General features: G+C 31.5%; 1 protein-coding gene across 2 annotated transcripts; it reads left to right on the top strand.

The window, feature by feature from the left end:
- Positions 1–52: 52 nt before the first annotated feature.
- On the top strand, positions 53–15,235 carry LOC143064132 (histone-arginine methyltransferase CARM1-like). Of its 2 annotated transcripts, XM_076236748.1 has the most exons (14): positions 53–209; positions 3,167–3,289; positions 3,854–3,954; positions 5,018–5,122; positions 5,690–5,800; positions 6,135–6,312; positions 6,750–6,840; positions 7,085–7,166; positions 7,656–7,831; positions 8,300–8,437; positions 9,102–9,274; positions 9,697–9,801; positions 11,231–11,358; positions 14,479–15,235. In XM_076236748.1, the coding sequence occupies exons 1-14, from the start codon at positions 77–79 to the stop codon at positions 14,593–14,595; spliced, it is 1,761 nt and encodes a 586-aa protein (XP_076092863.1). In that variant the 5' UTR covers positions 53–76; the 3' UTR covers positions 14,596–15,235. The 2 variants fall into 2 exon arrangements, with proteins under 2 accessions (XP_076092863.1, XP_076092872.1); XM_076236757.1 differs by lacking the exon at positions 11,231–11,358 and having other exon boundaries at positions 14,479–15,146.
- The last annotated feature ends 2,404 nt before the right edge of the window (positions 15,236–17,639 follow it).

The raw sequence follows: 17,639 nt of genomic DNA on the forward strand, positions 1-17,639 counted from the left end.
AATCTTTCGAATAAAAATGTGATTGAACTTTATGGATATGAACTTTAGGTAAGATTTGCCTCCGTTTGAATGAAAGATGGCGTCGTCTTATGACAACGTGCAAGTGTCCATCCTTTCGGACGACGAAAGATTTGTACATTTAACAGATGAACCCGTCAAACTTGAACTGGCACGACAAACAGATTGTGTAACATTAACATTGTTTAAAGGTATAACTTTTCTAAGCTTAGTACTAACGTATGAACAAGATTCTCATAATGAGTTATTTTTCATTGTTCGAAAATCCATGTCATATCGGTCGCATTTACGTTGAAATAGCGAAGCATTAATAATTCCTTTACGTTGAAATAGTGCGGCATCACTGATTGGAACTGTTCCATAAGAAGACCTTATTCATGGATTATAGTAGATCGTTTTTTTCTTAAGATGCAACTGATAAAAAAGGTGTTGATTATTTTATGACGTCTTAGAATAAAAACGTTATTTTTGATGTTTGATTTTGCCTATTTTCCTGTCTATATTAATAATTTACTTGAAGTCTGAAGGGAACTAGGTTTTGATTGAGGGGAACTTGTTTATTGTATGCAGGAATTCACAAATATTGTTTACCAGGAAGCACCACCGTAACCTTTAACCTTACACATTTTTAGGTTCGATCGCTCTAATTAGTAAATACATGTTCACCCTTGGTTAGTTCGCCCTGAGTTCATTTGCCTACAGAGTCTTTGGGCCCTGCCTTTGGCTAACACATAGAAATTGACCAATATAATTATTCGGGGGACACAATGTTTACAATTTTTCTGCATGCGCATATGAATCAAATATTGAATTTAGAAAATAAAAATAGGTAATACATATACCTAGGAGAAATGAATTTCTGACATAGTTATACACAAACCAAATATTTCAACTTGCCTGGCAGACAACTATGTGATGGCAGTGTTCTCCCCAGGCCGATATGACGCTGTGGTGCGGCAGCGCCTTCCTAATATTTTTGTAGATTGCAGCGTCTTAATTGGCCGTTGTCCCTTAATATTTGATTCCCTGAGCCACGCTTATCTCGGCCTTATCAGACTTATGTTATCATGTACTAGCGTAATGATCATCAAGAAGAAATGTATTTGTAGAAGAAAATTTAAAATTTAAAAACTTCAGTGCAGAAATTGAAGAAATAGATCGCAAATACATTGTATTTACGCATCGTGTGTGTGATCACTTGACCATTTCAATAACGGATTTTTTCATTGGTCGAGAAGAAGAATCTATTTAAACACGACCAATGAACGTGCTGATAACACGTGACAAATTTGAATACACATTGCTAAAGATATTTATGATGAAAATTATGAATGAGAGTATTTGTAGTTGAAAAAGTTAAAATAAACTTTGATTAAGGTTACGATTTCAGAGTTCCCGAAAACTTGTTTTGACCCGTATTTGTTATCTCCATCAAAGGGTTCAATCATCTGGGATGGCTTAATGAACAAATTTAGCAGGCCACGTGTAGATCGGCGCTTTGGTTTCTGTTTATATGTTTATAATAGGAAACAAGTACTGGAAATTACCAGCAGGTACAGCGAGGTAAATATGTATTGCGGTACAACTAATTACTGATAAAAAAAGACACTGCAACGGTCATTTTTACATCGGTCATCAGGACCGGCACTACTGGTCCGGGCCTCATTTTGACCGACAGGACCGACCATTTTCGTGAACTCTGCGATTTATTTTAATAGAAAATGAAAAAATGTTGCTTGCAAGGTAAATTAGTTTTAAACTTGTGTTTTTAGAAATAAAATGATCATTGAACATCGATCGTAAAACCGTGCGTTGGGAAATATGTGACCATCAACACGGGTAAGGACTCGCTGCAGCTTCTGTATAATGTCACTAGTAAATAATTTCAAAATTCCTAACTTTATCGAGTTTGTAAAGTTTCGATTATATCTACCTGTCAAAGATAGGTTTTAACAATAATACACATGGAAGCGTAATGTCAAACTACGGAAACTGGTCAGCTGTAGCCTGTTCATTAAAATATATTTGTTTTAAAAAGTTGTATACCAAATATCTAAACCATATTGGATTTTATTTATTCTGAATGAACATGTTCTCTGCAAATAACAAAGGTGTGACTTCTAAGCTAAAGGCAGATGATGGAAGTAGTAGTTTATTTTAGCCCAATGACTTCTAATGAAAGGGGGAATACACCTTCCTGTACACTGTCAGTATAAGCAGATGTCATTGCTTCTAATCCCAACCAAGCTAAAGTTTTAGCAAGTGATAACAGCAAGCACCATGTTTCTGGTTCTAATGACAAGTGGCTGACTGAGTTATTCATGGCTTTTAAATGTTAAAGGGGGTATAATCAAAAGTTATTGTAAGAGGGGGGTTTCAACCCTAAAGAGGATAGGGACAAAATTGAGGAACAGACTGTCAAACAAAATAACACTATTCTTGAAACGATATAATCCCTAGAAGGAGCAGAGAGTACAGAGATGAATATTTATATTTTGACTTCTTTAATTGACTGAATATGAATAGCTTTTGTGTTTAAAATCAATTTATTTCATATATCTTGTAATACATTAATACTCTGCATTATTAAACACATAACACAAAGCATTATAGTTCATATTGCATGTCATGATTTATAACTGATTGCTTCAGATCACATAAGTTCACTTTTAAAAAAAAAAGAGTTACACGCCCTTGAATTTTGCGCCTTAAAAAAATCCTGGGGAGAACACTGGATCATGGGTTTCACTTGCCCGCAGCAGATTGTACTTGCGACGGGCAAGTGGGATGGCGCTTATTTGGAACCCTGAACTATCTTAGGGCAAATGTTGAACATATCAAAGAAAACATTGACAATGGGAAATTTTCTTATGAATGCTTTAAAGGTGTCTGCCTCTTGGACCTGTTTTACTGGACTAAAAGGGCCACAAAAATATTATATGTGTGTTACTTGCCTCCTGACAATAAATAAGTGTAGGACTTGAAAGAGGAAAACCAAAAATCCATTACATTTGGAGGTGGGAAACAAAAAATATATTTAGGCAGAGGAAGTTTATATTTGATGTAAACAATCTTTTGTCTGTTTTATGTTTTAGCTCAGATTTTTTTCCCTTTGAGCATTATTATTGCATTTAATTCTATTTTATAGGAGGAAACAAATTTCATGTAATTACGATAACATCAAGTACAGAATACTCTCGATATGGAAAGCAGGGCTTTATTTTTACAAATGAAGACAAGAGTTCATTGGTCAGATTTCCATCTATACATGGTAAGTACATGTAGTTATGTTTTTAAATGAATACATTTCATTGAAACTAGGTATTAGTAATTTTAAAGGAACGTTTCATACTTGTTTTATTTTATTTCTTGTGTATGATAGGAGAAAGGATTGTTTTTCAGTCTGAGTCAGAGTGTCAGGTAAAAGTTTGGTTTCATGTACATGTATTTTGATATTAGATTAGGAATTGTGGTCACATCAGCTTGAAACTTAGTACACATGTTTGTGATAATGTGAACTTAAATTGTATGCCAAATTTGTTTTTATGGTTCACAGAAAATGGAAATATGATAGTATGAGCTTGGCATCTTGTTGCATGTACATGACTATTTAATTACGGTCATCTTATCTATGTATTATTTATTAAATATAGATTCTTCATTATGAGTAATATTAAGATAATGGTTGACAGCATCAACTTTCAGTGCCAGAAGAAGAAAACACCAAACATGTATGTGGAAGTAATGCATAATAAAATATTCAAAGAACACTAATATTTTAATTATTAAGATCTATTCTTTTATGTAGACTAATATTGTTACTCTTTTATTTCAGCCATGAAACAGTTTCAGTTTCAATTTAAACAAATGAGGAGTGTATTAAAATCGGTATTTACAGAAAGAACAGAAGAAGCATCTGCTGTTCAATACTTTCAGGTTTGTATATAAAAAAAAAAAGGAAGATGTGGTATGATTGCCAATAAGACAATCCTCCACAAGAGACAAAATGAGACAGAAATTGACAACTTTACTTTAGTATTATGCCAAGATATATGTAGAGCAAACTATTCACAGGGACGCTGTGCGTCGCCAATGTTGCAATTTGCGATTTTTTTTATTTCATCTGGCGACAAAATATGGCTGCTGGCGATATTTCTGGCGCCAACATTTTCTTATGTAAAAATTTTCATTTATCTTCATTTTAATTGGTAAAAGTTAAAAAAAAGTTAAAAGTCGGAGAAAATGTTAAGTATTGCAGATTATTTTTTTATACAAATTTTCACTATTCTGTAAAGTTAAACACCTCTTATTTTGTTTTCATCATTCAGTTACCGATTTTTCCTATTCTTTATATTTTAATTAAAGACATTTTCTCTATTCTGTAGCATATACAGACCATAAGCTGATTCTTGTACATATGAAATACTGACAAAAGAAAATAAAGTACACATGTTGTTTTTTTGTATGAATAAAAACCCTCTGCAATAACTCGCTTAGTATTACATGTTAAATGATGTAAAGTGCAGGCTGAGTGCATAAGAAATTTAAATTAAACATAGTTTAAATTTTTGTAGAAGAAATAAAGACTTTAGCTTGTTCTTAAGTTTGCTCCAAGTTTTCAAAACTGGCGACAAAATATAAAAACTGGCGATTTTTCTGGCTCCAACTTTTTGGGAGCCAGAGCAGCCTCTGATTCATATGACAAAAATGTCTGGATAAAGAGGTTTGATCAATTTTGATTACTATGTGTTTTGGTACTCTTTATAATAATCCTTACTTTTTATGAATGTCATTATGTAAGCAGGCATTTCTCAGTAAATTGAAAAGGGTTTTGAAGCAAATTTTTTTTATCTAAAATATAAATTAAAATATATATCTGTAGTGACTGTGTAAACAAAAAGATCAATTATGACATAATTATCATTAAAAAATGAAACTGTTCTTGTTAGATTATACACATGAGCGTTTTGGTTAAACAGTCAATTATTTTCCATTTCAGTTTTACGGATATTTATCACAACAACAGAACATGATGCAAGATTATATTCGAACGTCTACCTACCAGAGAGCTATATTGGCCAATTTAATAGATTTCCATGACAAGGTTGGTTTATGCTACTTAGTAGAAAACATGATCAGTGCTTTGTTACATACTATGAATTCACCAAGTGATTCTTTAAGGAGTTAATTTATTTTTATTTTGTTGCCTGTCTCTATTAAGTCTGTCAGTTTTCCCTTTATTGAACATTTAAATTAGTGTTTACTTACACCCAAGATATCAATGGTATCACATGAATTATGATGAATCAACACAAAAATGTGAAATAAAAACAACCCTTAGTTTAAGACTTCAAAACCACAGAAACAGAGAGGCATCAGAAAAACCTTAAACTAAGTCAATAACATTCTAGGCTAGATGAAATTTTGTTACTTAAATTTATACATTGCAGTTGATGTATAAAATGTATTTTTTAATTTGAATATTTTATATCATGAATTGATATTAGGTCATAATCTCCCAAAAACACACACACACAATGGTTCTCCATTGAGAAAAATATATGGTAGAATTCTTAGTTATGCAGCTGTGAAATATCAAAACCTATTTATCTTGTTTTCAAGTTTGCTACCAAATGCCTAAATATAACAAGGTACTCTGTTTCCATTATAGGTTGTGTTAGACGTTGGTGCTGGATCAGGGATTCTTTCCTTCTTTGCTGTACAGTCAGGTGCCAGAAGAGTTTATGCTGTTGAAGCCAGTAGTATGGCAGAAAAGTGTGAGGTATTCAATAGTTATATCTGGTTATTAATAATATTTATGTATTGTAGGATTTGAAACAGATTGTCTACCTCTTCATTGAATATTTTCATTTCCATACTTTGTTGTCCACACTTGATAAAGAGTTTAACCATCTTAATGACTGTGTGGAAGGATCATTATATCTCATTCTGGTATGAATTGGATAAGTACAACAAATATTTGGAAAAAATGTTGATATATCTGGAAACATGGTAGGAAGAAATAAAAAATAACATAAAAAAAAATCATAATATTGAAACCAATAGGGCATTGGGCTATCAGTCAACATATATGTAATGTTATCTCTTTCTTGTAGGAATTGGTCAGACATAACAAACTTTCTGATAAAATAATTGTTATACCTGGTAAAGTGGAAGAAATTGAAATACCAGAAAAAGTAGACACAATCATATCTGAACCAATGGGTTATATGTTATTTAATGAACGTATGCTTGAAAGTTACTTACATGCCAAGAAATGGTTGAAACCTGGAGGTTAGTGATTTTTATCATAGTTAGGTCATTTTAACAATACATAAAATAAAAAAACAAAATGTCAGAAATATATATAATGTATTGAATTAGTTCCGGTCGGAAAGTATGGAACATCCAAGGAGGTCTAAGAGTGAAAAATTACACCGTACCAGTCAAAAAGGCAGGACTGACATAGCAAGGGTTAAGATATGATTTATTCCTGTCAAAAAATTATCTGAAGCATCTGTTCTTCAGGAAAATTAAGTTACCATCACATATATTGGAATGTTCTCGTATCATATTATTGTCGTACTGGTATATTATATTTTTTAGAACTTTAAATATTATATTTAAAAAGTGTCTTAGGCATTATAATCGTAAATGCAACTGTAATCATAAGTTTGTTAATGAAAAAAGTCTTGTTTCTTTATAAAAACAATGTTGTTATTTCTTTTCAGGAAAAATGTTTCCATCAGTTGGTGATTTACATATAGCACCATTTACAGATGAAGCTTTATACATGGAACAATTCTCAAAAGCAAATTTCTGGTTAGTTGAATCACATTGATATAAAACATTTATATGATATTTTGAAAGATTGATTTAGAAATATAAGGTCTGAATCTGTAATTGGACATCTACTAGAACTGTAATTGGACATCTATTAGAATAGCGCTTAAACATGATGAAAAAATTAAAAGGCATTACTTCTAACTTCTTAACCTGAGAATTGATGGTAAAAAATGGGAGGGGAAAACAAGTCATTAAAAGTCATGATTATTGTATATTTTAGGTGCCAGCAATCATTCCATGGTATTGACTTGGGAAGTTTAAGGAGTGCAGCAGTGGAAGAATATTTTAAGCAACCTATAGTTGTAAGTCATAATATACTCCACTAAGTCTCATGTCAGAAGAAATTCCTGATATATGTACACTCCAGGAAATGCTTACTGAGTCTACCTTTACATTGTATTTATTAGAAATTAACTAATGATGGACAAAAATGAAAACCAGTCACAATGATTGACTATTTTGTGATCCAAACATCATTTTCTCTCTCACTCAAGGTTGTACATTTTACCGAAAGGAAATATTGTCATGTATAATTACTGACTTTGCTATGATCTTATTTATCAAGATTTTATTTGCTCTGACTTTAACACCAGATTTGCCTAGAAACAATGAAGATATGAAAGTATTTAAAAAAATTGATCAAATTGATACATTCCTGGAAAAAAGCTCAGGAAATTTGAACAGGTCACACAAAGTGGCAATAAAACCACCCCAAATTCCAAAATGAAATTATTAAATAAGTTGACTTGGTATCAAAGTTGCAGACTCCTATATAACTTTTTAAATTTCAGGATACATTTGACATCAGAATTTGTATGTCCAAGTCCCACAAATACACAGTAGATTTTGAGCAAGCAAATGAAGAAGACTTACATGTGATAGATATACCTCTAACATTTACCATGACACAGTCTGGCATGGTACATGGCTTAGCTTTCTGGTTTGATGTGGCATTTTTAGGCTCATCGTAAGTATAACATCTTTTGTCACATTGTTTTATAAAGATAGCAAAATATACATTTTTATAAATACAATCAAACCAGGTCTAAATTGCACCTATTCCCAATGAGTTGATGAACTCTGTTAAAAATTCAAAAGGTCAAGAAAAAATGTATTTACTTGAGAACATACCTATTTATCTCAATGTAATTTCTCGGGTGCTGAGGATGAATTTTATTTAACATATAATAAATATCTTCAACACATAGGCGGATCCAGGATCCATATGGGGGGGAGGGGGGGGGTAGCTTTGCTTCTACAGTTCATGAGTTATGTCCCTTTATAAAATTAAATGATAGAATCATCTATCTGTGTTCCATGTCCACATACCCATTCATCTGTACAAGATATAAGATCTACTGTGCTTACAGAAAAATATTTGATTTAATTATTTTTCTAATGACTAAAACCAGTATTAACTATTGTTTTTTTACAGAGAGGCAGTTTGGCTGTCAACATCACCCACTGAGACATTAACTCACTGGTATCAAGTACGATGTTTGTTACAAAACCCTATCTTGGTTAAACAAGGACAAACTTTAATGGGAAAATGTGTTCTTAGGTGCAATACAAGGTAGGTATCTAAGTATTTATATTGTTAAAATTGAGATTGGAAATGAGAAATGTGTCAAACAGACAATTACTGACCATAGAGCAGAAAACAGCTGAAGGCCACCAAAGGGCCTTCAACACAGCAAGAAAATTTAACACCCAGAGGCAACAAAAATATGTACTAGTTGAGTGATAATGGACGTCATACTGAACGTCTTAACATGTAAATAAATTAAAATTAAAAATTATACAAGACTAACAAAGACTAACTGGTGTGAGTTGATTTCACCAAAATAGTTACTATTGTATGTATGAATCAACACAGATACAGGCCCCATAATTAAGATATAGTGATGTACAGTAGAGAAGGGGTTGTACCAATTAAAATTACTGGGAGACAACTCGTTTTTAATACCTCAAACTTACCTTTGACTTAAAAATAGTTTCATATGCAACATATTAAAATTGCATATATTTTACCAATGTAGAGTGTTATGTTTTTTTAATGGAAGATTCATAATACTTTTTATATTCTCAAAATTCATTGGGCCAAAAAGTGGCCTTATTATTAAGGGATTAACAGTTTTCCTAATTTAATTGGCATATATGAATGTAACATTTTTTTTTATCTTTTTCAGACAAAGTTATGACGTAGACATATAATGTTATATTTGTTATCTTTTCAGACAAAGTTATGATGTAGACATAGAATTGAATATTCCAGGAACCTCATCTAAATCTCAAAATACATTGGATCTTAAAAATCCTTTCTTCCGATACACAGGCCAGCAACCATCACCTCCTCCAGGAACTAATAACACATCACCCACAGATAATTACTGGAATTCAACAATGCTTAGTAAGTCATTTATTAATTAATCTTAGTTTAATATACAATTATTTTTTTCCTGTCACACAAAAATAGTATAAAATGTGGTGTCAATCAGGATTTTTCTTTGGATATTTCATTTACCAATTACCTATACCTTAATATTGTGTAGATCTCTTGCAAGTACTGTTCTATCATCATGTCTTTTAACAATAACATTTGGCTAAGCTGTCTAGGTTAATGAGACTTTGCACAAATAAGATATAAAATTAATTAAGAAAAGTATTTATTATAAGCACTTTTAATTTTTTTCTCTAACTGAAAAACCTTCAATACATTTGTACATGGATATATAGCATATTTCGTCAGGATGATAAACCTTGAATACATCTATCATGTTTAATCATGATAAATATACATGTTTATGATAAATTTTTATTTCTGTATTATAGATCAGACAAACTATATGAATGGAATTTTAAACGGTATGCAGGACCAACAAACAGTACAAATTTTAAATCAACAAGGAGTTATACAACAAAACCTCATCCCTGTGTGTAAGTTTAGTTACTAAAGTCAAATTACTTTAATATATAATTCAAGGTAAGGATACAGTATAGGTTTTCTATCTCTTTTATGGACAAATTGTATGTTATTGTTGTAAGAAAAAAACTGAAAACCTGTGTCTAGGTATACGTAATATTGGTTTATGAAAGGTTATGGTAACTGATAATTGTTCTTATTTGTTGCCTTATAGAGCAATTTGTAATAAAAATTTATAGTATAGTCCCAAGAAAAGGTTGATGCTAAGTGTATAGACAGATAGTGCAAGTTTGTTGTGATAGTAAAATTAAAAGAAAGAAAGAAATCTGAATATTTGAAATGTGTTTTTTAGCTCACCTGGCCCAAAGAGCCAAGTGAGCTTTTCCCATCACTTTGCGTACGTCGTCGTTGTCATCCGTTGTTAGCTTTTAAAAAATCTTCTCCTCTGAAACTACTGGGCCAAATTAAACCAAACTTGGCCACAATCATCATTGGGGTATCTAGTTTAAAAAATGTGTGGCGTGACCCGGCCAACCAACTAAGATGGCCGCCATGGCTAAAAATTGAACATAGGAGTAATATGTAGATTTTGGCTTATAACTCTGAAACCAAAGCATTTAGAGCAAATCTGGTAAAATTGTTTATCAGGTAAAGATCTATCTGTCCTGAAATTTTCAGACGAATCGGACAACCGGTTGTTGGGTTGCTGCCCCTGAATTGGCAATTTTAAGGAAATTTTGCTGTTTTTGGTTATTATCTTGAATATTATTATAGATAGAGATAAACTGTAAACAGCAATAATGTTCAGCAAATAAGATTTACAAAAAAGTCAACCTGACCGAAATGGTCAGTTGACCCCTTTAGGAGTTTTTGCCCTTTATAGTCAATTTTTAACCATTTTTCGTAAATCTTAGTTATCTTTTCAAAAATCTTCTCCTCTGTCCTTTATAGTCAATTTTTAACAATTTTCATAAAATTTGTAAATTTTTATTAACATTTTCCACTGAAACTACTGGACCAAGTTCATTATAGATAGAGATAATTGTAAGCAGCAAGACTGTTTGTAAAGTAAGATGTACAAACACATCACCATCACCAAAACACAATTTTGTCATGAATCCATCTGCTTCCTTTGTTTAATATTCACATAGACCAAGGTGAGCGAGCGACACAGGCTCTTTAGAGCCTCTAGTTTTATTACTTATTGAAAATGAAATTTACACCAGATGCTCAGCAATGGTGTTATTTAGTAAATGTTAGTTTTGGCTGCAGTAAAAAATATTGTTTGGTTATCATGGTGTATTGCAGTAAAGAATTACTGTTAAATTATCATGGTGCATTGCATTAAATAATATTGTTAAGTTATCATGGTGCATTGCAGTAAATAATATTGTTAAGTTATCATGGTGCATTGCAGTAAAGATTTACTGTTTACCATTACAGCAAATATCTCAGCACCAATAAATCCAGGTAGCATCCCCAGTGTTATTAATTTGGTTAGTGCTCATGCAAACAGAACATCCGTGGGCGGAGGAATTAGCCCACTTAACTTCGCACAAACACAATCACAGGTCAGAACATTTGTAGTCAACCCAGTGTTTATGTAATACGTTTTTTTTCTGGCACTTTTTTTTATTACTTTTACTTTCAAAATTTTATGTTTTTTGTTAGCGTTGCAAGAATCATTTAATTTTGACATGGTCAGATTTTATTGAATTGAAATTTAAATTTTAATCTTAACCCTCAAAAAAGAAATTCCTGCTCACCTTATGATATTCTGTGGATAGGCATTAGATTTATTATCGAAAAGTCACTTATATTTTATTTATTTTAATACTTTATCCAATTAGTTTTATGAACGGAAAAGTGAAAATGAGTTAATTTCATTAAAGGGAAGTAATAAAAGATAATTTCCATTAAATGGAAGGATTGACCATGCCAAATTTATTTGAGTACTAACATAGTTTTATTAAATGATGCTTATTAAAATATATATAGATCTTGCATGTGTGAACAATTGAAGCTAGATTGCTTCCACTGTGTTACAGGTTTTTCTGATTCTAGTAGTTTTAAGCAATACAAGTCATACTGGACATATCAAAAGATAACATAAGTTAATTCATGTTTGAAAGGCTAAATTATAAAAGTCAGTTTTATTTGTTTAATTTCTGTAAAACTGAAAAAAGATTTTTTTTTTATATTAAAGTTGTATTCCAATAAACTAGTGATTATTATGTTTCATAATCACTAAGCTTAAGAATTCTTTTAGTCTCCATTTCATTTTACCCCTACTCCAAAGGACTTGTTAAAATTTATCTATCCATGGAATTTTCGTCAAATTTTGCCCAGTGACTACAATTCAGAGCTTAATGAAATTTGTTATAAAGCTTCATGTGACTTTGCTATACTGTTTGATGCATTTTTACATCAATTGCTCATCAACTGTTTGTTACAGAATACTTAAATTTTCTTACATCTTATTGCCTTATATGAAATGTCCATCCCATTTTCACTCCGGCAGCAATGTATACCTGTCTGTATAGTCATACTATACTGTGTCATACACTCAATAACTTCCTGGTTAACAAGTAACTTAAATGGTGGTGCCACTACTTAGCAAAACCTTATAGTACATCTTATTTTACTAATAAAGACCGTTGTAAAACAAAATTAAATTTGATCATATTCTACAAGAAATATAGAAATGAACTGTTGAGTTGGTTGATATATTTACCACACACACTTTGCTGTTTTGCTAATTGAGTGTGTTTTTCCTGGCACCCTTTGTCTTGGTTAAGTCATTACAATATATATGTAGGACTCAAATCTATGGTGGGTTCCAAATCTATGGCAGATTCCTAATCTATGGCAAATGTGACGTCATGCCATCCCAAATCTATGGCAGATTTTTTATAATCCTAATCTATGGCAAGTTTTGTAATTTCCTAATCTATGGCGGATTTATGTTCACGGTTTCCAAATCTATTGCAAATGATGAGCAAATGGAAAATAATGCAGTACCTATACGACCAATGATTTGTCTTAAATAAGTGGACATGTACGACAACGGAAGCATGCCTTTAAACATTTGTGAAATAAACATTCAATAATGGTCAACCAAATCGTGATGGTAAAAATAAAACGTAAATGATAAATTCATATACCTTAATTAATACAGACTTCAAGATTGAAATGATGTGCCCCGTAAAAATAAACATTTTCTAATCTTTGCATGGTACCTGTTTAACCCATTCATTAAACCAACTAGTCTAGTAAGTCCCTTAAGAAAATATTTTTTTTTATAAAACAGAAATGATCAGTTTCAATTTTCAAGTAATATTTATTTCTTCGTTAATGCATCTTTTTTTATTATTGAATGACGATTTAAATCAAATTGATATCCGTTTTTTTTATCTTTCACTTTATAAACTTTGCCAGTCGTAGACAGTAAAATGTTTTCTATAACTCCTTTCTCTTAAAAACTCTATGAAAAAATCAGTGCCGTTGTTCATCGCGGGCTTTGGCCGGTACAGCACATTTCGTCCGCCCTCCGAATACTAGTAATAGGTCACATCTTCCTTGAGACTATCTGCAAATTGTTGTCGAGGGAAATGCCTATATCTGGAATGGTGTTCAAATCTATGGGTTCCGCCAACGTTTGCGGGGGCGACGATGTAATATGGCGTTATTCAATTGTGAGGCAATTCAAAGATCTGCCATAGATTTGAGGAAAACAAAAATCTACCATAGATTTGAGTTGTTTTGCATTTGTAACGTCACATTTGCCATAGATTAGTAATCTGCCATAGATTTGGAACCCGCCCTAGATTTGGAACCCGCCCTAGATTTGAGTCCTACATATATATATTAGAAATGTTGTCTGTATATGGAAAACAGTTATTTGTGTTAATGTGCTTATACAAGAAGTCTGCAATTTCACAATATCAATAGGCAAAAACAGTTTGAAATAATTTCCTAAAACTTGTAAACTAGTGAAAATTTTCCTCCATATGCTTATGAATGGCAGCACAAAACAAGTGCAATATAATGAAAATAATCTTATACTCTTAATTCAATGATTGTTCTTAACACTTGACAGCTGTCATGTGACATGCTGATTATTCCAAATATTAAAGTTAGGATATGTGGTATGATTACCAATGCGACAACTCTCTACCAGAGACCAAGGGACGAGAAGGAATAATACCGATTTATACAACTACAGGCCACTGAAAGCTCAGCAATGACAAAACACTGCCTTATAGTAGGACCATGATTAAAATGACAGCCTCATATTTCTGATTTAAAAAAAAAATCAAACTATCTTGGACAAATTTGTTACTGAATGGGAAAAACATAAAAAAACTACATGTATAGAAGGAGCTGTAATCTATTTTTTCCCTGTTTTCTATAAACCCATGTTTATCATGGGGTATATGTACTAGTAAATGCTATTACCATACATTTAAATGGTCTTTATTAGATTAATGATTTAGTTTTATCCTTTCTCTTATGTTGTTTAAACATATTTATATGTAATTTTGATAGTGAATCTGTGTATAAAAACAAGTTTAGAAGATTGAGTAGTTATTGAATTCTTGTGTATTTTTGCCATACAAAAGAATAACTAAACCATTTTGCATGTAAACAGCTAGTACTAAGAATTAACGTATTTATGTTTTGTCTTACAGAGTGTGATCAGTGGCAGTAATGCAGGAAGTTTCCCTGTTAGTAACCAGTTTATGATTGGAGACTATGTTATGCCAGGAAATGTGGTCCATATAAAACCGGAATCGGTGCAACAATGATCTGATATCACAAGAAATCTTGTCTTTCATATACCTCATGTGTATGCCACAAATGTACCAACTTTTATACCTACCCTTAACGCTAATGGAAAAATATATGGAGGGTTAAATCCTATGATGGCAGCAATTCTTCCGAAACATTGCAGAATTTTTCAAGGGATACTAGTGTTGTAAACGTGGTATAAAAGTCAAAAGACCCTCGTAGAATATATTACGCCAATTATATTCCTCTGTTGTACATTATGGATTTTAAACATTGTGTTACAGGCAAATGACCATTAATTTGATACATTTCTTTGTGATGTTAGGTCACTGTGATACTTCCCTACATGCTGATGCTGACTATTACATAAATTATATTGTTATTCATTGTCCAATTTTAAAACGAGGCAGGTGTTACCTGCGAAAGAAAATAATGATCTCTTTGAATATTTCTTAATTTTTTACAAAATTAAATTACTGAAATGAATTTAAAACTAACTACTGTTTTATGCCAAAAATTATAAAATCATGTTCACAATTTGATTTAAAGATGCATCCATCAGTGAAAATGCAAACTTAACAACAATGGCTCCTGAACAATAATTATCTCGATTTATTGAAAAATAAACTGAAATATGGAAATGTCCCCAATATCTTACCAGTGTTTTGTTGTTTTATTTATGACATCATTGCCAGTGTAATTGTATTCTTTGATTTTTAGGCTCCTTTTTTGTTTGTATTTAAGTACCACTTGATTGAAAATCTTAACATTTCATACCTGTAGATCACTCATAAATATGTCAGCTTTGGCATTTAAAATAAAATTATCTGCCGAGTAAGCATTTAGGATTTGTTTTACAACATATACAAATTGAGCTTGTTCCATATAAAGCTCCAAGTTCATTTTCAATCAGTCGAGAGGATTATGCACAGATCGGTTTTGTAAAATATTCACATCTAGAAGTACTGACATACACATGTAGATTTGCAATCAATTAATTTTCTTATGGCCCATATGCCTAAGATAGAAAATAAAAAGTTAACAATTTTGTTTTCGCTAGTATATATCGATTTTATTCTGTCCTCTATACTAATGGGATAAATGAAAAATGTACAGTCTGTATTATGTAATTTCAAATCTTGGAATAGAATGTAATCGTTTCCTTTTGGGCAGAATAATTGATCTCTGTTTAGTTGCTTTATAAAGCATTTTCTTTAATGATAATTTTCTCTGACAATTTAAATCTGTTGTTTAATCAAATAACAAATTAAAAACATTGATTTTGAGATTTGAACAAACCATGTTTCTGTAAAAATTTAATATGTATAAATGTATTTTGTTGATTTTCTACTTTTATATGTAAAGGTACTTTTTTTCTGTATTTATAATTTTTGGTTACCATAACAACAAACAGGGAAACAGAATGGCTATACTTGTAATTATTACTTAATGTTTAGAAGCAGTAACAAAAAAATGTTTGTCTCATATGGACAAATTTTACCAGGTGACTTGTTTTTAAGTCCATTAAACAGATTTTTTATCTGTACTTTGTATTTGTCATACTTATTTTATGCGAGATGCAGTTGAGGAAAACTATTGGACTTGGTGTAGATGAAGTTCAGGGGTATACATCAGCAAGATGGCGTCCTAATGACACATATAACACCAAAGTTAAATTGTTATCATAATCTTCTGCATTAGATAAGTGTCTTACACTATTCTGAACATCAGCCTGTCTTAACAAGGTAATAAAGGGAAAGGTATGATAAAGCCACGGTTTTACCCCTTGAATTCCAAAATATACCAAGTAAAAATTTAGCAAATATCATCTATCAGATGTTCACAAGACTTTAATTAATCTGTCTAACATAAGTTATTATATTTTGGAATTTTGTCTTACATATTTGCCTAAGCACTTCAAAACTGTATAAACTGCCAAAATGGCCTCATTTTAAGATCATTTCATTAATATTTCTATATGAGCATCAGCTATCTATCCAAACAGATATTTTGCTGCAAGATGTAGTTTACACAGATGTTAATGTATATAAAATATCGGTTTGGGTATAGCTGTTGCTCTATTTCATTTATTTCATGTTTGAAATAGTCATTTCAGCTCATTTATGTCATTTTTGTGCCATCACAATTGCCTTCTCATGTTAAAGTGTCCAGATAGTATAAACATGTTCATTTATCAATAAAATAAACCTTCCTAAGGCTTGATATATTTTACTATTTTTGCATTTTCAGGGGTAAAATAATGGCACTTGTCATCCCTTCTTCAACAGATATTATAAAATATCTGCCTTCAATACAAATTCAAATATCAAAAAAAAAAATTCTTATCTTTTTTTCTCTGAGCCCATCCACATTTCATCCAATCTAATTAAAATTAAATCCTTTAATTGCTCCTGTTCTGATATGTCGCGCATCATATCAGAACAGGAGCAATTAAAGGATTTAATTTTAATTAGATTGCATTTCATCTGGACTTCAAGGTTGAAGGAAGAAAAAATTAAATACAGTAAAAACGTTTAATTTATAAATCGGGTAAAAAAAAAAGCAAAATAAAAATCAGAAGAAAAAACAACCAAACATATTCACATGGATATCAAATCCTGCCATTCTACACTCTTTATGTTTGCGACTATCTCACACTGATTTCACACAGTAACTTAATAAGCACTGCAGAGCCAAGGGGAAATATGGGTACAGCATTAACACATAAAAAAACCAAAAAATGATTCCAACTAAATGAATGTCCTCTGACATCTACAGATGATTAGATGTGAACAGTGGTCCTGATTCTATCAATAACTGAATGACTTCACTTGTAAATTCAAATAACCTTCAAATGTAAGTAACATTGGAAAGAAAATCTGTTCCTGATCTTCATACATTTCAAACACTGAAAATGAAACAACTTAAAAGTATGGATCTAGAATAGTCCAGGTCTGCTTGAAAGTGAGTAAAAACATGAAGATTTAACCCGTTTTATTTAAACTGAATGTTTGGCCATGTTTTTATACCCCACCTACTATAGAAGAAGGGCATTATGTTT

The sequence above is a fragment of the Mytilus galloprovincialis genome, chromosome 1, assembly GCF_965363235.1.
Source record: "Mytilus galloprovincialis chromosome 1, xbMytGall1.hap1.1, whole genome shotgun sequence".
Taxonomy (NCBI): Eukaryota; Metazoa; Mollusca; class Bivalvia; order Mytilida; family Mytilidae; genus Mytilus; species Mytilus galloprovincialis.